At 38.0% G+C, this 26412-nt stretch overlaps 1 protein-coding gene across 1 annotated transcript in view; it reads right to left on the reverse strand.

The window, feature by feature from the left end:
- Window positions 1-5912: 5912 nt before the first annotated feature.
- Window positions 5913-26412, reverse strand: part of EFEMP1 (EGF containing fibulin extracellular matrix protein 1) — a 58306-nt gene continuing 37806 nt past the window's right edge. The window contains exons 4-10 of the mRNA XM_047069648.1: window positions 21712-21834; window positions 17602-17721; window positions 16499-16618; window positions 15286-15405; window positions 10863-10986; window positions 10583-10778; window positions 5913-6074 (exon numbers count right to left, since the gene is read on the reverse strand). Coding sequence (XP_046925604.1) covers window positions 5913-6074; window positions 10583-10778; window positions 10863-10986; window positions 15286-15405; window positions 16499-16618; window positions 17602-17721; window positions 21712-21834 — 965 coding nt within the window. The remainder of the gene's footprint in view (window positions 6075-10582; window positions 10779-10862; window positions 10987-15285; window positions 15406-16498; window positions 16619-17601; window positions 17722-21711; window positions 21835-26412) is intronic.

Genomic DNA, 26412 nt, shown 5'->3' on the forward strand with positions numbered 1-26412 from the left:
TTTACATTATTAAATTACAATAAAAAAGCCCTACTTGTTTTTGCCATTTTTGTTTAAACATATTGTGAAAGAACTAAAAGCCCCACTGAGGACTGAGTTGTTAATAAAATGAGTCATCTTATCTTATTCCAGGTGATGATGTTCATTGTTTCTTCCTTTAAAAATCACCTAATGAATATTACCTGGTGTCAAGGAATGGCAGTAATCTTTACATTAGCTTCTTATCTTACACAAATCCTATGAAAGGACTCTTACAGAGTCTTTTTGGCTCAGCTTCTGAGCCAGGAGAGCGTCAGCCTCATTCCCTCCTCACCACTGTTGCTCTCAAAGCTCTTCCATGCAGAGAACTACATCTGGATCTTTAGTAATGGACTTTATCTTTTGGGAATTGCTGTCCTTTCCAGTATAGTAATGTCTACATGACTGGTTCTTGATTTTGAGTTTCTAGAGTTTAGGAGTATTTTGTGTAGCACAATTACTTCTGCCTCTCTGGAGCTTTTAAAGAGAACAAGTCAGCTAAAGTTTAAGAGAATAAATCAGAATCAGGTTGGTATCTGTGTTATTTCAACACAATTGCACATAACAGCAGTGGTGACAACTGGTCATGACAATCAGCAAAGCTGGTCCATGATTTGGGGTGGATGCTTTGCAGGAAGAAGAGCGATTGCTTGTTGGTGTTGGAATTTGGAGTTTGGCCAATGAAAAGAGCTCTAATCTAAGTCAGAAGACCTGCATTCTAGGCACAGCAGTGTTGCTCAACAAACTGTGACCTTGAGCAAGTCTTAAAAATGAGATGATTTGACTAGGTGGCATCTAAATTTAGATTCCTATTATTATTGTTAAAAAGAAGTGCATGTAATAAGAGATTTTATGTTTGGAGAGGGTGGAGATTACAAGTTGTCAATGAGATTAGTCAAGAGGGAAATTTGGCACCTGAAGGGAATGTACTCTGTTTTGAGGCAATCTTAACAACCAAGAGGCCTTTCGTAATCACTGTCAGAATGTAACTGTCCATTCGAAGAGCATGGAAGTCTCTGAGCCCAGGTATAGTAACAGAATGGTGAAGTGATGGAAACAACTAGTTGTGACCTCATTCCTGAGACTTACTAAGAATATACGTATTTCCCTGGAAGCATGTTTGGAAGTGTGGGAACCCATGGCTGGATGTTTTCACTGATGAAACAAGGCAAAATGACTTTTAATTTAACATGAGTTTTTATATTTCAGTATAGGTGAAAAGGAGCAAAAACATGCATAATTTAACAGCTTGAATAGTAAAAAAAGAATTACTTTGAATTGTAATTTAAAAATTTGTAGCTAATTTGGTTCTTTACCTCCATAACAAACCCACATTGTGAAGACCTGTTGTGGGGAGGAAACTATTAGTTTTCTCTCCCACCAAGGCCCAGTGCTTCCCAGTAGCCATTGCATACAAGGAATGTTCAGATGCTTTGAAAAATTTGGCAAATTGAGCCACTTTATCTCTCAATGCAGCCCAGGGGTGGGGTTAGTTATAGTTGTTAAAACTGAAGGGGCACCTGGGTGGCTCAGTTGGTTAAGTGTCCGACTTAGGCTCAAGTAATGATCTCATGGTTCGTGGGTTTGAGACCCGTGTTGGGCTCCATGCTGACACCTCAGAGCCTAGAGCCTGCTTTGATGCTGTCTCCCTCTCTCTCTCTGCAACTTCCCTGCTCATTCTGTCTGTCTCTCTTTCAAAATAAATAAACATGTTTAAAAAGTGAAAAACAGCTCTGGTGTCGATATCTCAGTTTTATGGGTAAAGAAAAACCCAGGGCCCCAAGAGCGAAGTCTCACAAGTAGTTAATGTTAGAACGGAGTCTAGAATCCTGGTTCTTCTCTACTACATCACACTCTTAAATGTTGCAAGGGGTTACCATAGAAGTTGCTCAATAAATGTTTGCTCCTGAATAATAATGACTCTGAAGATGAATTTTTCTTGTAATTCCCATCTAGGGGAGCTGGTTTAAATCAGTGATTCTCACAGAGGAAGGGGGGAGGGAGTCATGTGTAGTTTGAAAACAAAGCAGGTCTTTGTCTTACTGCTTTGGTTTGTTTTTAGTGAAGATGTTTACTTTATTTTGAATTTCAAATTACATTAAAAAGAGAACATGAGATTTTTTATGTTGCTTTGAATGGTTGTACCTGTAAGGGAGCTCATGTGTTAGCTTTCCAAAGTTCTTTCCAGGATTTTGCTTCTGTGAATTGAAAAACAAAATTTTTTTCACTTGCTATTTTTTTTTTTTAGTTAAAAATGAAACTAAGAATGGGTGATTTAGGCTGTGAAATGAGTGGATGAGTCACCTAGAAATCCGTTTCCTTTTGATAGGTAAGATAAAAAGGAATTGCTGGTGGAAACAACTGATGTCTATCAACTGATGAATATGAGACAGGGAAAATGAAGGATTCCAGAAAAATTTGTTTTTTGCTCCTTTTTCAACTTTTATTCTTGCTGCAACCTGCACCCCCCACTTTACATGTGCCACAGGATGTAGTGTATGTCCTTCTTGTAAGGAACAAGGAGTTAAGGATTTCTTTAGAATAGATAACATCTAAAGAAGGACCAAGTGAGAATGACGGGAGGAAGGCATCATATGTATGTCCTAGACCAACGGAGCTTGACTTCTTGACACTAAGACCCCCTGCTTCCAAGGAATGACACCTGGGCCCTTGTCTTTATTCTAACCAATCCCTGGATGCCTGAGAGGACACGTACACCGGACCGCAATCCTCAGTAAAAATCCCCAGACCCCAAGCAAAGACCAGATGCTCTCCTTTCTTTTCTGGATTTCCCAGACACTCCATCTGTATCTTCTCTCTCTATATCTTCAATTAACTCTGCTCTCACTTCTTGCTGGCTCATGTTTGATTTCCATCCTGTGCAAAGCCAAGGACCCTCTTGGCTGGCCCTGCAGAAGCCCCTCTGGGTCCTTGGACCTGGTCTGCCAACATCAAATGGATCAAGTGTGGTAATACATGGAATATTATTCGGTCATAAAAGGGATGAAATATGGAAGTACATGCTACAAAATGGCTGAACTTTGAAACACTATGATAAGTGAAAGAAGCCAGACACAAAAGGGCACCTATTGTATAATTCTATTTGTATGAAATGTTCAGAATAGCAAATCCACAGACAGAAAGTAGACTAGTGGTAACTCCTATCAGTGCTTGTGGGTTGGGGAATGAGGAGTGACTGCTAATGGATATGGGGTTTATAATAGGTATGAAACTAGATAGTGTTGATATTTGCATGACAATGTAATGTACGAGATGGCACTTAGTTGTACACTTTAAAATGGTGAATTGGATGTGTATTTTACAATTAAAAAAAAGGAATTCTGTGACTCTTCACTATATCAACCCTTTTCATGTGTTTATGATGTGTGAATAGGGCTAGGCTTTGGGATGAAAGGGCAGCCATCTTGCCTGCAGTTAATGGTTTCTATATGTCCCAAATATACATATATATACACTATTATTTTATTATTATTATAAAAACATATATAAATTATTACATATTATATAATGTTTTATACATTAATTATGTAATACAGAAATAATTTATATATTTATGTATAATATATAAAATATATTATTCTATAATATATAAAATATATTATCCTATAATATATGTTCTATAATATATAACATATAATTATATAATAATATATATAATTATAGAAGATATATGTCTGTTTAGAGGTGGGGGTGGAGGGTCAGGGCTTATGTATAAATATTTCAGAGAAATTCCTGTTTCTTCTATAATCCTCTGTGGAGTCACAGATAAGACCTTGCCTCCTTATTTAAGCACAAAAATCTGTTGGAAGAAGATCTTAAACTTTCTTTTTAAACTCTCACCATTCCCATCACTGACTTGAGAACTGTGACTACATGTAGAAAAATCAATAGACTGATTAAAACAGAAAAGTTTAAATCAAGTCTTAACTTATCTGGACTGAAAGTGATCATGCAGATGGAGTGAGCAACGCACTCAACCATCCTGCTGTGTTGTGGCTGGCTGTTTATTCTGCTTCCTCATATGGCTCTTGGTTAGACCTATTCTCTCATCACTGTTTCTGTGCCCCTTTAACAAAAGCCCATCCTCTGCTCACACAGGAAGTTTGTTTTGTTTCTTGATTTCTTGGTGAACTTTCCTTTTGACAATTACTGCACATTTAGTCAACTCTTTGAGAAACACTTGTTTCAGTGTCGAGGTTACCTGGGGGTCAGAAGTTATTCATATGTGCTTTCAAACGGGATGTAAGAGAAAATTGGCTGCACACCTTTTTGGGGCATGATTTTAGCAGTCTTTTTGTTCCCTTATCTCCTAGATTATCTCTTAAAAAAATCAAATGGTTGTTCTTGCTCTGGCAGCTATAACTAATTTTTTCCCAGACAAAATTATATTGGCTGTTACTGGTTACCTTTAAAAAACTTCCAAAGATAGAGTGATCCTCTAAAAGAATATTTATTTTTATTTAAAAAATATAATACATCAAAGAGAAGCAGTTACACTTTAAACAAGACATAAAACCTTTTCATTGAACTCAGAAGGAGGATAATTTGCTTTAGTTCACTGTCACTCTGGATGCCAAGAAGAACAATTTCCATTTTATTCCTCTGTGAGCATCAGAAATAAAGATGAGAAATTTTAGTTATAAGTGAAGTCTTAGAATTTTAATTTTATTCAGAAACTAAAACTTCCTCAGTACAATACCTTTTCTTCATTTTGTTCCACATCCTGTGGAAGTCCTGAATTCAGGGATGTTCTTACATTTACCGAGTGTTAAGGATCGAATGTTTGTGTCCTCCCCAAATTTACAGGTTGAAATCCAAATCCACTTCCAATGTGATAGTATTAGGAACTGAGGCCTTTGAGAGATAATTAGGTCATGACGGTGGAGCCCTCATGAATGAGATTAGTGCTCTTATAAAAGGGACCCCAAAAGAGCTCACTCCTGTCTTTATACCATGGGAGGATATGAGTTTGCAACCCTGAGGAGAGCTCTCACCAGAACGTGATCATGCTGGCACTTTGATCTTAGACTTCCAGGCCCTAGGTTGTGAGAAATAAATTTGTGTTATTTATAAGCCACCCAGTCTATAGTATTTTATTATGGCAGCTTGAACTGATGAACACACTGAATTTGCTTCTTCAGGTCAACTCCACTATGGTATAAAAATAATTTATTTTCTCATCTACTCTCTGCAGATTTCTTCACATAATAATTGTTCTATGGCTACCTTATTCATTTTGGAAATTTTGCTTACTTTTTTGTTTACATTCATAATAAAAAATTCCTGACAAAATTTAAAATATTCAACAGAAACCAGCATATTATACAATAATTATTTATTACTAAGTAATAAACAACTGTGTTTACACTGATAATGAAAATAAAAAACCAACACAAATATGGCAGATCCTCATTTTCTAAAGAAATATATCTTTATTGACTTTTTCCATTTTGTTACAAAGCAGTTAAAAAATTCATCCTTGAACTTGCATGCTGTTCAATGTTATGAGGCTGCCTCCTTATGAGACTGTCAGTGGGGCTGTAGTAAGTTTCCTTAAGCACCACAGAAGATAATCATTGCTTTGTCCCACTTTTACAGAAAAGAATCCAAGTTTCATTGGATAGAGTATGCTTAGCTCTCTTGAAGAAGACCAGTTTAGTGGATTAATGTATAATTTACATACAGTAATAAAGACAAACTTTGAATCTTTACAGATTAAATGCCCACTTTATACCATGGTGTAATTGTTTGAATTATTGGTGAGTGTACAGCATATAGATGTAGATGTACTAGATACGTCTATAAATAAAATAGTGCTTTATTGTAACAATATTCTTTGGCTGATTTAAATGCCTATATGGACTCTTAAAAGACTAAAAAGAAAATGGCCCCACTATTATTGTCAATCTTAACACTGAGCTTGTGCGGAAGGTTCCTATACTGTTGACTGTTAGCATCTCCAGGTCCACGATATATTCTCTTGGTCCTGATAACGACTTCACCAGCACAAGCATTGCACTTACAGGACTTGTTTGCTAAAATAAAAGAAAAAAGAGGGAGGGAGAGGAGAATTTTTCTTGAATTGCAATTTCTATTATTTGTGAGTATACCTAATCCTATAAGAATTAGGGGAAGAATTTTGAGGGTAGAATAAAAGTCACTACTTAACTCCGCCTTGGTTTCAATCTTTCTTGTTTCTTTTTCCCTTGTCCACACAATAGTCATTACTTCCAAGTTACAGGGACCTGCTTTTCTGATAGTTCTGTGTTTTCTATACATCCCTCAGTATTAATTTTTCTCTTCACTTTTATTGATAGTACCAGTCTTTATAGAGACTGTAGTTCAGGTGAGAATGTGATAATGTTTGAACTGTTAAACAAAATTATCATCTTTCACTTCTTAGCATTATGTATTTGTTTACATTCTAGTAGGTGAAGAGACATGTAAATAGTTAATTTCAATAGAATATAGCAAATGCTAAGATATATGAGGTTATGTAGGGTATGTATGAAGATACACTAGGTGAAAAATACAGGGGAAAAGAGGAGGGACCCTAAAGCATTGAGGAAAGGCTTTTGAATGTGTGAGGATAGTCACCAAAGATAACTGGAAGTTTTGTTAAGAAGTGTGTTCAGGAGAACTGAATGCAGTTTCATTCTGATGAAGAATGTGATGAGTGCTGGAGAGTAGAAGGAGATGAGTTTGGAGGGGTAGGTTAGTAGATGTGCGAATCTGAATGCCAGAGGAAAGCAGGGATAGAGACAGAAGATTAGGATTTAGCAGTCACTTCAATGAGTGTACACTAAACTAAGGGACAGAATGTATGTGCGATAAGGCTGGATCTGGGAGAAGCCAGTATTTAAGGAGTAGGCAGAGGAGAAGCCATTGAGGGAAGCTGAGAAGAAGCAGATGATTAAATGGGAAGCAAATGAATGCCAGCAGTGTCCAACAGAGTAGTGAGGCTGAGGGAGACTGGAACTGAAAAACGCCCTCTGGATTTAGCAGTATGGATGTCATTGGTGGCTTTTTTTTTTTTTTCAGAGCAACTTCAGTAGGGTAATGGGAACAGAAGATAGAAAGGTGACCAGGAGGTGAGAAAGCAGAGACTGTGTTTACAGGCTGTGCTTTAAGAACCTTGGCTGGGAAAGGAGAGGAGAACAAGGGCAACATCTAGAGGGAGGCAAGTTGAAAACGTAGGAGGTAAATGGGAGTTCGATGGAGCAAGGTTCTAGAGGAGATGGAAGGAAAAATACAGGTGGTGGATTGGCCTTGATTGACAGAAGTGAAACCTCATCTTGGAAAAACTCAAGGGAGAAGGTAAGAAGGGGGACACATGAACTTAATTTGCAGGGGTGAGTGGGAAATTCAGGTAATTCATGTCTGTTGGTCTCAGTGGTTTCAGAAAAGTAGGGGAAGGGTCCAAACTTAAAGCATGTACAAACTGAACTCACCTTCCTCTCCACACTGGTTCCTTCTTCCCTATCTTAATAAATGGCACCACCACCATTTACTATTGCTTAAGGCAGAAACTTATCTTTGGAGGTTATCTTTGGTGATTCCTCCTCCTCCACTTCCCCATGGCAAATGACTTACCAACTCATATAGTTCTTCCTATATCTTCATAAATCTGTTCACTGTTTTTGGACTCACTGCTACCACTACCACACTAGTACTGCATCTCTTGAACTACTAACTAGTCTTTTCATTTCTATTCTTGTCCTACTCCAATCCAGGCTCTGCATTGGCATCATTTTTAACATGATAATCCAATAGCAACTTCTCTACTTGAATCCTTAATATCCCTAAGGCCCTGCTCATCTCTCTAGGCTTCTCTCAAGCCACTCCACTGACAGCACTTGGAGTTTCAGACCAACTGGACTGCTTTTTATTCCTTCTATTTGCTAGTCTTTAATTGCTAGTCTTCAGCTTAAGTCCACTTCTTTCAGGAGGCTTCCAGACCATTACTATCTTCTTAGCAGTTGACCTGTTAGGCATCCAAGTGCACTTGCAACTCCCTATTGTAACATTCAGCATAACTGTGAGCACTTGCTCAGTGTCTTGACTATGACCTCCACTGGGGTAGGGATTGGCTTGGTTTCATTCACTGTTGTGTCTCTAGAATCCAGCAGGTGCTTGCCCCTTGAAGGTAATAGTAATTCCTTGAAGGCTTTGGTTGAATTAATTCTTTCATTTAAAAATATTTTTTGAGCCCCTGCCAAGTGCCGGGTACATTCCATGTGCTGAGTATAGAAGAGTGAATCAACAGGGGAAGTCTGTTTTCATTACACCCATACTGTAGTGCATGACATAGACCAATGAATACTATGCAAAGTGGTGATAAAGACTATGAAGAAAATAGGCTCAGTAAGGCATAGATACTGGGTGGTATGGTTGGGGAGGATGGTATTCTGCCTTCTAGTTTGTGTACTACTTCTTTATAATATGTCCCCTTTTCCAGGGAAGAAGGTTTTCTCAGTATTCTCCGAAAAGGAATATAAGTAAAATCCTATATCTTAGAATCTTCAAAGACCAGGTCCAGTATCATGACCACCAAAAAACATTCTTTGTCTATTCCAGCCAACATTAATTCTTTGATGTCTTGGACCACGGAATTAGACATAAAATTGCTCCCTTTCCCTGCCCAAAGGTGTTAACTTTCACCACACAGCAATATTTAAAGCTGTTTAAAATAAGCGTGTATTACATACACCTCACATCGGTCTGAGGGTACAGTAGGTGCTTAATTAAGGCCTGAAGATTGACTCATGCCTTCTACACAGGTGGGTTTTCAGTGGAGAAATTTTGTAGCATTTAACCCCGCTACTTTTTGAATTACGTGATAAGAAATAATCTTAGAATGGCTTTTTATTTCAAATAATTTTTGTTTTAAATAATTTAAAATTTAGTCTGGGATTATAAAAATTGGCAATGTTTTATATCACTTATGGGAAAAAAAGATTTTACTTGAGAAAAACACTGTGAGAATTTATATTTGAAAATATCAAGTCGATAAATGCACTGATATGAATCATAAAACTTTTAAACTGCTATGTTTATTGCAAGGAAAATAACATGCTGGAACTTTGCTTAACTGTCGATTATGCTAGAAATTTTATTTTCTTAAACTATAGCTGAAAGTTCCAAATGGAAAGTTATTTTTTAAAAAGATTTTGAGATGAACCTGTTTTATTGCCATGGGTTACAAATAATGTCATTTGTTTGGGCTAGAATTATTAAATTGGTATTATCTGAACTGTGTGAAATTCATTTAGAGTAAACTTCTTACAAATATCTAGTATATCTCAAATTGAAAGCATCAAATGTTAAAGAAGTTTATTCTTAGCTGTTAGAAAAAAAGAATAGCAATAGATTTGGGGTTGGATTTTTTCTCTTCAGAAGTTGGTCATAAGAAATTAATCATTTCTAATTTACTGGCAAAGAAACAGAATCACATAATTCTGGAGTTGGAAAGGAACTTAAAATATCAAAGAACAGGATAAACATGTAAACATTAAAAATCTGTAAACTTCACCACAAAGATGAATTTCCCAATTTACTTTTCATGTTCTCAAAATGAAATATTGACTTTAAAATTTGGTTAAAAATGAAGAGTGCCCAAAGGAGTTTTGAGAAAATTGTAACTGGATGAATAACATCCTTAGCGTGAAATAGTTACCGTAACCCTGCAAACTGCTTGGTGGGGTGCCATCATTTTCACATGAAGTGGTGAGCCGTATTTGAAATATGTCAGAATTTTAACCTAAAATGAACTTTTTGAGCCTTTGCAGGGGGCCTGGAAGGCTGAGGCATCAGAGTCAGGGAGATCTGCTCGGAAGTCCTTGGAAGGATGAGGGGGTGGTGAGAGCCAGTTTAAAGGAAGAGAGGCAGGGGCATGGGGAAGCAAAGATAATCCAGGAGATACTGTGAAGAAAGAAATAGCAGAATTTAGAGAGAGATTTCATCTAGGCAGTGAAAGAAATGGAAAACACAAAGGTGACCTCACATTGTGTGCCTGGAGGTTTGGCAACAATGGTACAACTCCTGGCACATTTGGTGCAGGGGGTTGGGGTCATTTTTCAGGGACTTCCAGGTTTCAGTTTTAGTGTGAATGGAAATAATTTTGCAGGTGTGACAAGGAATTTATAGTTTCTGAAAAGTTCTCCAGGAATTAATTTTTCTATGTACAATTGAATAACTATCACTGATTTGTGGTATCTATTTGGGGTATGTGTGTTTGTGTAGGCTTGTGTTCTGTAGGTCACACACAACTCCATTAGAGTCTTCAACTCGGTTTCTGAGTGACTTTAGAGAAGCTCCTAAATCTGAGTCTCACTTTTCTATAGAGATGGAGATGAAATGTTAGTATCTCTCTGACAGTGTTACCAAGGGGATTAAACGAGATAATGCACACAGGAAGACCTTACACAATGCTTGCACATAAAAACTCTTTAAATGTTAGCTTTCCTTCCAAGTGAATACCACCAAACAGCAACAGCAAACTTGCACTTTTCCCAACAACTATGGCTGCCCTCAGTGTACTCACTCTTAGGTAGAACTCTCCATTTTCATTTCCAGATTTAATCCGAAAAGTATTGATAGTATTGGCATAAATGGTTGTGGCCTGTATCTGGAAGATGTCTGACGGCACAGACCTATCAGATCGGATGCTCATGTATTTGTAGACTATGGACTGGGGAAGTTCTCGGCACACCGCACTTGAGACTGGGCAAACACATCGGCTGCAGAGAAAAACAGAAATATTTCCCAGTTTGGCTGGTAAGACCAGAAGCTTCCTGCTTTCAAAAGTTCTAATTTTCTCTTACTTCTCTGATGTTAGAATGTATGGATCTTGACAAGGATTTCGTGGGTAACAACGGAAGCCACCATGATAATTCCAACACATTTCATCTTCCCGACATTCATTTGTGGTCTCACACTCATTTATATCTGTAGACACATAGGGTAAAAGAATTTACTGATGTAAATAAATTGTGTAAGTGGCAGATTCAGGTTTGTAAGGTAAGAGATATATGGGGATCTAGGTTAAATTTCATTTGTTTTTAGACACAAGACTGAGTAGGACTTGCATTTAATTCATTGCATTTAATTCAGGACAGATGTAGCTAAGTCATCCTAGACAGATTAGTATGTGTCATTTGAGAATATTTTTTATCAAGCACCTATTGTTCATCTGTTGAATTCAAAGCCAAATGTTAGCCATTGGCCATACTTATAAAAAAGTGAAAGAGGGGTGCCTGGGTGGCTCAGTCAGTTAAGCATCTGACTTCAGCTCAGGTCTTGATCTTGTGGTTCCTGAGTTCGAGCCCCACATGGGGCTCTGTGCTACCAGCTGAGAGCCTGGAGGCTGCTTCGGATTCTGTGTCTCCCTCTCTCTCTGCCCCTTCCCTGCTTGCACACACACACACACACACACCCCTCTCTACGTCTCTCAAAAATAAATAATAAACATTAAAAAAAAAAAAGTGAAAGACACCAGTTCTTGCCCTTGGGTAGATTGTAATTTAGTTAAGAATACAGATATGGCAATAATTACAAAATAAAATGGAATTAAACAAGAGATAGATAAGTGCACTAGCAGATTAGAAGCGGAATAAATTCTGCCTGGAGGGTTAGAAAGCTTCAGGAAGGAAGAGGCATCTCCGTATGGCCTTGAAGTGTGGTGGGTAGACAGGATTTTCATGGTTGGGGTAGGGAGGGTCTTCCAGGTTGAGAAAGCAGGAAGCAAAATCTATGGAGAGGGCATCTGAATGTGTGGCTCAGGAGTTCCCAAAAGAGGTGAGGCTTAGAGGTGTGGACATACGGGTGGAGTACAGCATGCAGGTGGAGACTTGATGCTCTGGGGGATGACACTGTCTGGAGGAAGCATAACACAAGAAGTGAAGCTATGAAGTGTTCCACCTTGGGCAGCATAGATAGCTATTTAGAGACAGTGTGTTAGAAGGGGAAATAAAGAAGGGGCTCTGATGAGAGGCAACCCAGGAAGAGGCAGTGTGAGGAAGCCAGAAGGGAAGAGAGCCCCAGAAAAAGAGGGCCATAGAAAGGCCAGGCTGGACAAGGACTGGTTTTAGATTTGGGAATTAGGAGCCTTCATATGACATCTGAGAGAACACTTTCACTGGAGAGCCATTATATTTACAACAACAATAGCAATGATGAAAATTATATTAATGTTAACATCCTGGCTATGTCTATCTCCTGTTACATTTGAATAATGATTTAGATTTTATTCAATATAAGCCTTTCTGAATCATTCCTCCTCATAATCAGGTATGTTCATTCATTAATTTACTCATTCCATAAGTAATTTACTGAATCCCTGCTGCAAGCCAGCAATGGGCTAGTTGCTGGGATTTAATCTGTTTTTCCTATCAGAATCTCATACCTCATGTTCTTTTTGGGAGACCTTTGTTGCTCTCTGCTTTGCATTATTGAAATCTACATGTTTGTCTTAACCCTTCCACTAGCTTATAAACCCCTTGAGGGCAGGGCTGTAGTATCCATCTTTATATCCCTTCATCACCTAGCATTAATGTAACTCAGGGGCACCTGGCTTTTAAGAAATATTAAATTGAACTAAGTTGTTCTTCACACAAATCATGTAGACATAGGTGAGAAAGATATTATCTCTATTTGACATGGAAGAAAAACAGATAAGGGTTAAGTAAGTTGCCCAAGTTCATACAGTTAGTGACAGGCATCTTTCCACTGTAAGATACTGCATCCTCTAAATGAGAATAATTCCATGCCTTGTCTTTGGAGGAAAAAAAAAATGTATTTTTCCCTTCCAAACTGGCCAAAGCTATCTGGAACCCAAGAGAGACTGGAAGTTTCCAAGAGTTTCCAAGAGTCAGTTATAAGAAGTGTCTTCTTTTGGAGTGGCTACGGCTAAAGAAAGAATTTAGATCCCTTAGAAGAAATTACAATCAACTTGTCCTTTCAATATTCTTCACTCCTCTGAAAAATAAAGATGCTGTTTAGCTACAAGGAAAACTAAGACTGGTTTGTTATGTGGAGACCAAGAAGGGCAAAAGGAAACTTTATGTAATAATTTCATTTATTACTTCCATTAATTTAGAGCCTAGCATAATTAACACCTTAATCATTCTGGAATGTTTTTCAGAAATTATTAATAGTATTAAAATATTTGATGAATGTGTGTCTGTGTATATGTGTATTCTCTCTGTTTCTCTGTCTTTCTCCTTCTCTGTGGCCTCCCCCACCCCATCCAAACACACACAGTGTTTTCATTTTTGCAAGGCTGTGGAAATGAGAACAGTTATTTCATCCTCAAAATGAGCTTTTTGTGTAAAGGTAAGAATCTGAACTCTTTCGTTTTTACTTTAGTCTATGGACGACGTTGGGAAGAGATGATTTTAGTGGAGAAAACCAATTGCTTTGTACCTTAAAAGAATGTTAAGTCTCTCTTATAAAAAATGTTTTTGGCTTAGCCAAACATTCTGGAGCTGCATATCTTCAAGATATAACACTCATGAATCCCTTATTTGCAATTCTAGTGCATTTTTCACCTTTAGTTGTAACTGAAATGTTTTCATATACTAGAGTAAGCAGGTAAGATTCCACTGTATGTTAATTTGCTTCTGTCTTTTGCTGAGGATCAAATCCATTTGTGATAAAAAAAACACATAGACATTTTTTTGCAGGACTCCAGGGAAATTGGTTAGGACATCCCACTGGCTAACATTTTCCTCCGTGTAATATGTTAAAAGTCTCAGTTAGGCTTTAAAAAACAAAATCATTGGAATGCAATGTTTTCCCACAATTAACATTAAAGTCCCCAGTAACCTGGAAAGGGGATTAAAGGGGTTCATTGTGCAATGAATGCCATTCTGATTATGCTCATATTTAGTAGATGGAGTCTAGTTGAATGGCCATATGCATACTATAAAACCACAGGTCCTGGGTGTTCCGGTGAATTAATATTTTCCTATAAAATCATGATATAGACTGAGAATCCCTAGTGTCTCCTTTCCTTGGTCTTTTCCTTTCTTGAAGGATTTATTGCTCCTGTATGTCCTTTCCCAGTTCTGATTAAAAAGGACTCTCTAGAGAAGATTTGCTACTAGTCACTTACATGGCTAAGTACATGTTACAAGAACATCTTGGGGGTGCCTGGGTGGCTCAGTCGGTTAAGCATCTAATTTTTGATTTTGGCTCATGTCATGATCTCACTGTATGTGAGATCGAGCCCTGCATTGGGCTCTATGCTATCAGTGCAGAGTCTGCTTGGGATTCTCTCTCTTCCTTTCTTTCTGCCCCTCCCCTGCTCGTTCTCTCTCCCCGCTCCATCAAAATAAATAAACTTAAAAAAATCTTGGATTGTAAGGCTTTATAGTTTATGTAAGGCTTTATAATTTTTATGTATATTATTTCATTTCATTCTCACAACTCCCTTTTCCAAAGTTAATGGTCAAAGATTTTCATAATTTGTTCAGAATTACATAGAAGACTAGGACTCAGATTTTCTGTCTTCAAGTTTAGTCATTTTTTTTTTTACTTGTTCACTGCTTTATGTAAATGTAGGGGTTTATACTAGCCTTTCTAGGATTATCTATACTTTTGGTTCTATCCGAGCAAATCTTTTCCCTGTTAAAGAAATTTTAAACGACATTGTAGCATTGGAGGTGTATAGGTGTGAAGATTACCTGAATGTTTATTTTAAAACTGGACCCTAGGATATTAGCTATTTTTGGATCTATAGGGTTTTTTTGCTGAACAATTCAAGCTCATTTTAAGACACATGAGGCTGATTTTCTCAGTACCTAAATTACTACCCAATTTATAATCTTGGTATTTTAGAGAATTGAGACTAGTTTGAGGTTTGCCTAACCCACATGTTAAGTTTATTCTCTGGACTCAAACTCATGGCAAGATATTTTAATAATTGAATCTTTTTGGGTTGGTGATTAAAAGATGTGTATCATAGAGATTATATAGGCTATATAGAAGAGATATCAGTATTTTATTAAAATTACTTACATCTTAAGAAAGAAAAATAATTACTTTAAATTTCAAAAAAGTCAGTGGTAACTGAATAATACCCTTTTGATGAGATTTGCATAATGGATGATGAGCAAGGGAAAAAAGAGTTCAAATTATATGCAAGATGGAAAAAATGAAAGTCTATGGTAGAGAATCCTGTAACTCTGTCCCTGCTTTTCCTGGTTAAAAATGAACACTTAACAGATAGGAAAACAATAAGCTTACCTTGACATGTTCTACTTCTCACCACTTGGTATCCCTGGGGGCACATACACGAGAATTTCCCAGGTTCATTGACACACTGATATTGACACAGGTAGCTTGAGGTTCTGCATTCATCAATATCTGTTGAATTAGACAAGAGCAAGGACACAGAGTTGAAAAACGTACAGGTCACTACTTTGGTAATATTTTTAAAGATAAGGTAAGAGGGTAAAAATACTATAAACTCTAAAACAGAAATATAATACTTTATAAGAAGCTCAAAGGAAAATTATACAATATCAGCTCATTTCCCCTAGAACTTTGCCACACATCAGTTTTATTCAATTATTGCTGAGAGTTTGGCAAATCTCAGACCTCACAATACTGACTGAACAGACTGAATGAATGAATTGGGAATTCAAGTGAAGACTGCTTTGTATTTCCCAATGGTGATGTCTTTGTAGTTTGCTCAGAAGGGCAGAAGCAGCTGTCCAGAGCCAGGCCCTTTTGGTTTTGAGCATAGTGGCATGATGTGAAACCTCTCCAGGTGGGGTATGACCTCTGTGGCCCCAAGTAAAGCTGGAAGGAAGTCAAAGACATCAAGTGTCAATGGCATTCCCCTCAGGATGTCTTAGCCTTTTGAATTGCACAGTGGAACACTCACGGGCAATGGACTCTGAAGGTCATCCTTCCAATTAAATGGCCCTCTTTTTACTCATGTGGAAAGCGAAGCCCAGGCAACTTAAGAAATGTGTGCCCAAGTCAAACAGTGGCAGGAATAAGACTACAGGACAGGTCTCTTGGTTTATATTATAATGTTTCTGAATGTGATCATTTCTCCTCAGACTTAAGTGTGTGTACCAGTCATCTGGGATTCTTGTTAAATGCAGCCTCTAACTCACTAGGTCTGGTCTGGGGCCTGAGATCTCTATTTCTTGCAAGTAGAGAAAAGGAAGTGTCAATGCTGCTGGCCATCAGATCACTTTGAGAAGCGAGACACCAGAACACCCCTTCTAATTATTAGACCCAGTCTGTATCTAATATTTCAGTTATTTTGTCCCTTCTCCTTTCTCTTGGTGACAAACTAAAAAGCCAATGTTATCACAGAACTTAATTAAAGAATAGAATTCCCATGGATAAAAATTTGTTTTCATAAACAGGTACATAATTGGATAAAGCAGCAGAAAATATAGGGATTGAACTGTTATTGCAAATTATTTGGAAAATATTTCACCTTCACAGTTGAGCCTGTCACTGCTTAGTTCGTATCCTTGATTGCACTGACAGATGAATGAACCAAGAATGTTGTAGCATTGCTGAGCACATTGGTTGCTGGCATCACATTCGTTTATATCTGAAAGGAAAAGTTATATACACTCATATATCTATGTCTTCAACCATATCCTTGCTCTTTTGTACCTATGTCATCTAACAATAAGTGAATAATTCCCTAGTTGGATTCTTTGCCCTGCAGAAGCTCACTGGAGAACATCCATTCAGGTTTCATATTTGTTGGAATAACTTCAAACATCTGCCATACACTTCTTTTAGAAATACCAGAATATTTCTTTCTGGGGATGACAGTTAGTTTTGTGTTTGATGAGTCTTTCCAAAAGAATTTAATGATTCTAATAAATATACATTCCAGCATCTATTTTCTTTTATTGTTGTTCAAATGCAAAGTGCCAAGTCTATAAATAATTGATATAAGACATTTGTACTGATACAGTCTCTCAGCATGCTGTGGTGAAGATTTATCTGTGCTATTTATTACTTTTTAAATGGGTTCTGTTAAATTCCATTACAATTATAGCATAAGCTGTTGAGACCCATACAGAGTTTTGCAATGCTCCAAGGCACTGAAAATGTTGTGAAAAGGCATTTTTCCTGCACTAGATTCTTTCCATGTCATGCCAATCTTAAAATTTGTGCCATGACACTGCATTCTGAAAGGGGAGAAGAAGCATGTAAAAATCAGATGCACTTTCAGTGGAAAGTTTATGTACTTGAACTTGCAGTAACCCTTTGGCACCTTCAGCATTTATATCACACACTGCTGACTAATTGGTGTGCGTATATCAGTTGATCTGTAGTTTTTTATATTTTTGATAAACCCACAGAGGACAACTAAAAACCAACATTAACAAAGTTTCCATTCACATCTTGATGTGTTTTAAGAGACAAATTGGTTACTGTCTTTTCAGCTTTGTGCAGGGAAGATGATGGAAATCAGTTCACTCAAGAACACAGAAAAACTGGAAATAGAACAACATGGTATGACGTTTCCTTTTTTTGAAGATAGAAATCAGTCAGTATGGCAGCGCCCCAAAAGCTTACCTACACAGGTATAGTTGTTTGCGGCCAACTGAAACCCAGGACTGCACTGGCAATAAAATGATCCTGGTGTGTTCACGCATCTTTGGTGGCAATATGGAGGGATGGTGCATTCATCTATGTCTGGGTTATCAGGCACACACACAAAGAGAACCAAATTATTAACTATCCATAGTTGTTAGCTCTTAAGTTCTCAGCAGGACATTATCTAGGAAACCTAGCTGGAGAAAATCTCCCTTAAAATAATTGTCCCTATCTTTTTAAATTAGTGTTTGTGTTTTAAATATACTCTGCATTCTGCAGCTGAGTGAGATGTTAGAAACAAAGACTTCATAAAGCTGGTTGAGTGGGTTGAGATTTAAAGACAGAAGAGTAATTATGACTATTTCACATATATATGAGTGTTAGTTTGGGGATCTAAAAAATTATTTGTAACGGTAAAAGTAAAAAACTGCAGAAGAATCGAGCGATGTAGCATAATCTAAGCGACAGGAGGTGTGGTCTGCTGCTCAGCTGGTTACATTGGCAAAGTCACATAAACGTCTGGTATCTCGGTTTTTTCTTTTGTAAAATGTGGATAGTAATACTTGCTATGTGTATCTTATGAAGTTTCTGTGAGAATCAAATGAAAGAATGCCATGGAAGGAATAGGACGCTACACAAATTACCTCTTGAGAGTGACCTCTGACACACTGATGAAGTGTTCCAGGCTGTGTTCTTCTCAGATAAATATTTCCAACTATAAAATGCTCAGCTGAGAACTTGCAGAGTAGGATTAACATCTTAGAAGCATAATAAAATTTCATTAACTCTACGCTTTGTGACAATTCTAACATGGAGTGTGTGATTTAAAATAACAATTATGCACGTAATATGTAAGACTATGTAGTGACACTAACTTCTGATAAAAAACAAAAACAAAACAATAATGCTGAACCCTTCTACCTAAAACTGTGGAAGGCAGTATGCTCAAGTGGCCTCAGGATAACCTGAATTGGAATCTTTGTTCTGGCAATTACTAGCATGGTCTTAACCTCTCAAAGCTTCCATTTCCTCCTCTGTAAGTGATAATACTACAATATGGTCGACTTGTTGGGAGGATAACATGAAATTATGTAGGCAAACTTTCTTGCACAAAATGGGTAAAAATAAATGGCAGCTATTATTAATAAGCTGCAAAATAGATTTGATTTCACTTGAATATTGAAATAAAAGGTAATGATATTGACATGGCTTTCTACCTCATTTATTGAGGTGTTTGCTCAAATGTCACTTCAGGGAGGCCATCTCTGCCCATTCATATAAAATAGCTTCTTCTGCCCCATCTGTCCCCTTTTCCTACTTTATATTTCTTTGTAGCCATTGATACTCCTTGGGATTGTGTTATGTGTTTATTTGCCTCTTGTCTGTCTCCCTCACTATAATGCATGGCAAATAAGACCTGTATCCTTTTGAGGCAAAGGTAAAGTATTTTTTGTCTGTTCACTGTTGTGTGCTTAATACCTGGAGCAGAGTCTGGCATAGTAGGTGCTCGATAAACATTAGTTGAATGAGTGTAGACTTCATACTAATTAAGAGCAATTTTAGCATGGTTCTTCCTAGTACCCAGTATTATAGCCAGGTGCCAGTACTGACAGTTAGTTTCTATAAATGGTATCTTCTAATAGCTCCATGAGGGCCGTGATTCTGTAAACTGTGTTTGTTCACCATGATGGCCCAGCACTTAGAACAGTATGTGGTATATAGTCAGCCCTCAGTAATACTTGATGTATGTCTTCTCAACCAGTAAGCATCTACTGAATCACTGTTATTTGCAAGTGCTGTGTTTGGCACTGCTGGTTTTTAATGATGATAAATACATGTACATTGTACCTTGTCTAGCATGGAAGAAAGGCACTGCATGGAATGATAAGATCAACAATAAGAAAGCTACACAAGGTACAGAGAGAGCACCACTCTACTCAAGGTGTGGCCTGCTGACCACTGCTGATCCATGGACTATTTGGACCAGTCCACGACAAATAAGTACAGAAATTCAGAATATGTATTTAGGAATAGCAATTTGGTATTGCCACAACATTTTTATTGTATTTTACAGTAGTATTGATCTGTAACAGACTAGAAATTTACAAAAAAAAGATCCATCAAGGGGCACCTGGGTGGTTCAGTAGTTAAGCCTCCTACTTTGGCTCAGAGGTCATGATCTCACAGTTCATGGGTTTGAGCCCCGCGTCAGGTTCTGTGCTGACAGCGTGGAACCTGGGGCCTGCTTCCAGTTCTGTGTCTCCCTCTCTCTCTCTGCCTGCCCCCACCCTCCCACCCCCGCTCACACTGTCTCTCTTTCAAAAATAAATAAACATTAAAAAAAAAGATCCATCAAAGTTTGAGAAGTACTGACAAAGAGGAGGGAGTAACTAATCATATCTGGGTAAATCATGGAAGACTTCTCAGAAGAAGTAACCCTGAGCTGGGATTTGGAAATTGAATAGGAGTTTGCCAGGGGTGCGTGTTCCTGGTGCTGAAAGAGCTTATGTACAGACACTAAGGTGTGACATTGTGTGATGTATGTGCGGAACTATAACTAGTGGACAGGACTGAAGTGTAATATTTTGTGGGGGAGGGGAGGTATTGATACCACAGAGGATCTGATGGAAGAAGATCTTATATGTTCTGTTGACGAATATAGAGTTGGTTCTGTGGGTGAGGGGAACACCAGGGCAGCCCCATGATTAGATCTGAATTTAAGAATGTTTCTTCCTGCCATATCATATAGGGCTATAAGAATACATTTTATTTTTAATTGTTCCCGTAGTAGGTTGAGTTAGTTCTTTTTCTATACCTTTTATACCCTAAGGTGTTTATTCTCCTGACTAATCCAGTGGGCAAAACTTTGGTGCCTGTGGAGTTTTCCACACAGTCTTTTCCTAAATCACAGCTTCAGTCCCACAAATTCTGGGCCTTTCTCAGAGGCTGGGCACCAATCCCAGCACCTGGGCACAACCCCATGGCAGGCAGAACTGGGCCAGGGCCCATGAGGAGCTCAGTGTTGACATCCTGATGTCAACAGCCAGCATTCTCAGGCGAAAATTGATGCTAGCTCCCTGTCCCCACATTCTTATCCTCTGTTACTAAGAGAAAAGAAGTACTCTCCACTGATGTATGGTAAAAGCGGTATGTAAATCAATGTCAATATCATATGAATGCAATTGACACAGGGAGTCAATTTAGAAAGTTTCATTCCTGGTGCTGGACCTCATGACTGATCCCAGAACACATTTACTTTTTACTGTTTACTTCTTATTTTCCAGTCAGCCTCCTCATACTATATTCTTACAGTCATTCAAAAAAAAAATGCACAGAGCATCTACTTGGCAGGCACTCTTCAGAGACTGGGGAGACAGCAATGACACAAACCAGATCTGGCCCCTGCCCTCAGGTAGCTCAAGTAGAGCTCTCAAGTAGAGGCACATGCTATACTTGGCTTTGCGTTCCCAGCACTGCACCCACTTGCAACATAAAGAATGTTTAGTACATGTCTGTTAACTCATCACATAATGATAGTACACAGCTATTCCACCCAGGACCAGGCGCTGTTCTAAGCACTCCCACATGTGAGCTCCTGAGGTAGGGGCTAGTATTATCTCCATACCACAAAGGAAAAAAGTTAACACACAGCCTATGTAAGTCACTTGTGAAGAGCCTCAAAGTGAGTTGGGGGTACAGCTGGGATTTGAACCTCACCATTTGCCCTATAAGCTATGCTATTTTATGAACCAGTGAATAAGGTTCATATCATCAGTGTTTTAGTGCTATGGCCCCCAAACAGCTAATTTAAAATGATCTCCTTGGTTGCTTTTGTGGTCCCATCCATATGCCAAATTTATGCTTTTGCTTAGTCTACCATGTAACCAACACTTTATACCCAGAATACGCTCACCCTTTAGGTTAGCTCTTTCTCATTAATGTGGAAAACGGATCAGTAGTTAATGAAAGAATAAGCAGTTGTTAGCCATCATTCTCCAAATAAATATGAGTGCTTTGTTTTGAATGACTGAGGTTTAAGCAAGTAAGAGGATTAGGACAGGATTTTGCTTATTGTTCTGCTGTACTTACCTACACACTGCTCTCCCCGCTTCTGGTACCCCGGGGGGCACTGACAGGCGAAGGAGCCTCGTAAATTGATGCACACTTGGTCAGCTCTACAGTTGTGAGTCCCCGCAGTGCACTCGTCTATGTCTGTTAAAAGGTAGCACAGAGTTTGAGTTGCTTGGGCAGATGTTGCTATCTCCCCCATTTAAAAAAAACTGAAGTATGGTTGACAAATGAGTTACACGAGTTTCAGGAATACAACATAGTGATTCAACAACCCCACACATTATGTTATACTCACCGTAAGTGTAGCTATCATCTGTCACCATACAATGCTATTATAATACCATTGACTATATGCCCTATGCTGAAATGCCATCATAGTTTCTTTTAAGGAAATAAAGTTTTTGCCCTATTCTTAAGATAATACTCTGTAATATTATTATATTGGGAATGTTTAAAATTATAAATGATTTCAAGTGTTCAGATAACAATTTTGTAGATGCCAGTGTGTACCTCTCAGATTTAACACACGCTAACATTTAGCTGTACTTGCCTTGGCTCACTTTATTTTCAGAAATGAACCATTTGAGATATAGCTAAAGCCTTACTGTATTCTCATCTCTTTACTCACCCACCTGCCACTATCCTGGTAGGTGTGAACCCTTCCCTGAGATGTTTTTTTTTTACATGTATTACATAGATCTACATCCATTAGAACACACAATATTGTTTTGTGTTTTAAAGTGTAAATAAATTGTATAATACTTGCCTTTTCCATCCAATATATTGCATTTGAGATCATTATGTTGTCAAATCTCTAAAAATCTGTCCAATAACCAGGTATAAATCAAATTTAATACTATGCATTTCCTGTTGCCTTTCCTTGCAAATTTCAAAATGCAAAGGATTCAACTAGATCATATTTGTCTAGGGGAGATAGACTGGTGTAGTTTAAAATACATATTTTCCCAAAGCATTAAATTTCAGTTAAAAAACAGATATTTCCCCAAAGCAGTTGTATAATTTACTAAGTGTGCCCTAAGGATTAGGGCACATTTTCTAGTTCTAGAAAAGTAAAAAATGCTGTCATAATATAATGAATCTGTTATAATGGATTCCTCTGGGGTCAAAGTGTGATGTGAATTTGTGTGTGTGTGCACTCATATTACAGTAATTTATAAGTGAAGTTTAATTTTGTCTTTTCAACATTACCTTCGCATTGTTTTGTTTCGTTTTTTACCTTCTCATTTAATTAACTCTCTTACATTATGAAGTTAAATAGATGAGTTCAGAAGATGAAAGGATTATGTGATTTTGGCATTCCTCAACAACTGAACAGTCTAAGCTTTGTTAAAAACTATTGTACAACTCAGGGCACCTGGGTGGCTCAGTCAGTTAAGCATCTGACTTGGGCTCATGTCATGATCTCATGGTTCGTGAGTTTGAGCCCCACGTTGGGCTCTGTGCTGACAGTTCAGAGCCTGAAACCTGCTTCACTCAGGTTCTGTGTCTCACTCTCTCTCTCTCTCTCAAAAATGAATAAACATTAAAGAAATCTTTAAATTAAAAAAAAATTGTACAACTTGGAATTCCTAGATGACAAATTTTGCATAAAAACTGAGACAGGCTTAGGGAGCCTTTGATCATCACTGTGGCAAACCCAGGGTGGTGCTTTGGAGCAAATAGTGGGCTAAAATTCAATACAAAAAATGAGCCATCTGCAATGAGAATGTATTCCTCAATTCCTGACTTCCTTTAAAGAAGCTCAGAGAGTGGCTCCTAGTATGTTGCCTTTCAAGTCTGTTTCCAGGGAGAACTGCTGCACTTACGCTACTAATGTAATAATGTAGGAGGTTCCGGTTAGAAGAGACTTGTCCTCAGATGTCAGCTTTGAATGATAAAAGAGATTCTTTCCAAAAGGAAGAGGGAGGGGAGATGAAAATACTTGGGGGATGTATGTCTGTTTATTGGATAATACCCTATAAAAGCATCTACTTCACATAATTCTTTGAACCTGGTTTTAAAATTTTGGTGACTTTTTGTTACGTTTTTTAAATTTTTGTTTTGAAATCCATCATCATCATCATCATCATCATCTTCATCATCACCATCATTTTCACATCAGTGATTGTAACTCTGTCCTTCTAAGGTCCTATGCAGAGATGCCACGATCTTGCTTTGAAATTATCTGCTCTTTTTTTTTGTGTCTTCTATTATTTTCTCTTATGCACTTGATGAAAACATTTCTACTGGGGTTTCTTTCAGAGCTTTATGACTCGCTAATGCAGAAATGACAGCAGAATTCCTATTGTTTTATGTCAAGAACATTTGCCAGGATTTGCAGTGATAACAGCCCTGAGAGATACAGAAATGTGAGATTCAGATGTGGCAAGTTCCCTCAGTACACGCTGGCAGAAGATCAAGGACTGGGGCTGGCTGCTGCATTTTCTAAGGGAGGCCTCGCCAGTGAGGGCGGCTTTTCTTTCTGAGACCTCTCTGCAAACCGCCTCCACCCCATCACATTCCCCATGTCCTACAATTTCCTTCCTACTTGCGTTCAGTTCTAAGGCTCTTTGATAAATAGGCTAATATTTCCAGTGGCCTTAATATATCATTAAATAGGTTTTAAACATAAACATTGTGCCACCTGGACCTACTCCATCTTAAGAACCAGGTCCATTTACTTTCCGAGAAAGATTATTGAATAAAAATATTAAGTGAGTTAAAATAATTTAATAGTAAAAAAAAATTCCACTGCCACTATATTCTATCCTTTCTCTGTCAAACAAACAACCAAAACTTCCATAGGACTCACTGCACCTACCACTGACTTGTGATACTTTTAACATACTTTGTACATACTTGGACTCACTTTAATTTTTAATTCTTTCAGATGGGAAACTTCTTGAAATTCAATAAAACACAATTGCATCAAATCACCTTTAAGACATTATTCCAAAGGAGTTGATTGTTTGCTTCATCACATACTTAGAGCTGGATCTGCTAGGAAATGAACTGACTACATTTTTTTTTATGGCTTCTCCAACTCAAGCTGAGAATATTTATCCTCTCCTTTGCTCTTAGCACTTTATCTAATGCTAAAGGACACATGGACCGGATTTTTTTGAACTATCTTTGATTATACTATCAATTCATTAGTTTATAAAAAATTTTTTTTTCATTAGTTTATTTAAATAACACAATTTTATGATTTTAAAAGTTGTACTTTAAGACCCTGTTGTTGGAGCACCTGGGTGGCTCAGTCAGTTAAGCGTCCAACTTTGGCTCAGGTCATGATCTCACGGTCCGTGAGTTTGAGCCCCACATTGGGCTCTGTGCCGACAGCTCAGAGCCTGGAGCCTGCTTTGGATTCTGTGTCTCCCTTTCTCTCTGCCCCTCCTCTGCTCATGCTCTGTTTCTCCCTGTCTCTCAAAAAAATAAATAAAACCATAAAAAAATTAAAACCCTGTCATTACTTATTCACAAAGCATACGTCATATGAGAAAGTCATATAAGAATCATTATAAATTGTTAAACTCTTTTACTCTTGTTTTTTTAAAGATCTTATTTTAAAGTAATCTCTACACCCAATGTGGAGCTCAAACACACAATCCCGAGATCAAGAGTCACATGCTCCACTGATTAAGCCAGCCAGGCACCCCTATGCTTTTTTCGACTTGTGTGCATTTCTATATTTCTTAAATATCAGAAAGTTAATGTAATAGGAAAGTCACTAAAACACACATCTATGTCAGAGAGTTGGAGCAGAACATCTATCCTCATGCAGGTGCACCAGAAGACCTGGTTTCCCAGGCTTTTTTGTTCATGAAAGGTCGCTGTGGTGAGAATATCTCTAGTGGCAAAAGCACTGCTTTATTCATATGGGAAGCAACTCAGGTCAGCTATGATTTTCCTGGTAATTTATGAAAAAGTACTTGGGGGAGAGGAAATTTTGTTTTGCTTTTCAACTAGCTTACTTGGTTCTTAAGCAGTTATTACTTAATACATTCCCTGGGCCCTGGACCCAAGCTCTTTGTGGATGGGGTCTATATCTCACTTTTTTCTGTATTCCTTTTTTTTTTTTTTTTTGAAAGAGAGAGAGTGAGCAGGGAGAGGAGTAAAGAGACTGGGAAAGAGAGAATCCCAAGCAGGTTCCTGTCAGTGCAGAGCCCGATGTAGGGCTCCATTTCACAAACCGTGAGATCATGACCTGAGCTGAAACCAAAAGTCAGATGCTTAACTGACTGAGCCACCCAGGCGCCCCACTTCCCAACCCCCACCCCCCATATTCCTAGCTCCTAGCAGAGTGCATGAAACATAGTGGGTTTTCAGTAAATGTTTGTTCAATAAATGGATGAGCGAATGATAATTGTTTGATGGGAACTGATACCTAGAGTGTAAGGAAAGTAGGATCAGTGTTTTATCTCATTGAACTAATCATTTACGTGGAAGGGTAACAGGCAAGATGTGAGAAACAGCAAAAGCAGCAAGATGTCAGCAAACGGAAACTGAAGTAAAGCAATGGCGTCGAGAAGGGCGGAAACTAGGAGGAATAAGGCAGCATCAGAGGTGGGCAACTGTGGAAGGTTTGCCAGGCTAGGTAAGTTTTGAGCTTCATTTTGAAGAAGGTGAGGAGGCTATTTCTAGGCAGGAGGCAGGTCACATTAGAAAACATGCCATGAAACAAAGAGGTTTGCATGAGAAGAGTGGCAGACAGCTGGA

The sequence above is a fragment of the Lynx rufus genome, unplaced genomic scaffold (assembly GCF_022079265.1).
Source record: "Lynx rufus isolate CCGP_SWC_20201006 ecotype Redwood Valley unplaced genomic scaffold, mLynRuf1.p SCAF_8, whole genome shotgun sequence".
In the NCBI taxonomy this organism is placed as follows: Eukaryota; Metazoa; Chordata; class Mammalia; order Carnivora; family Felidae; genus Lynx; species Lynx rufus.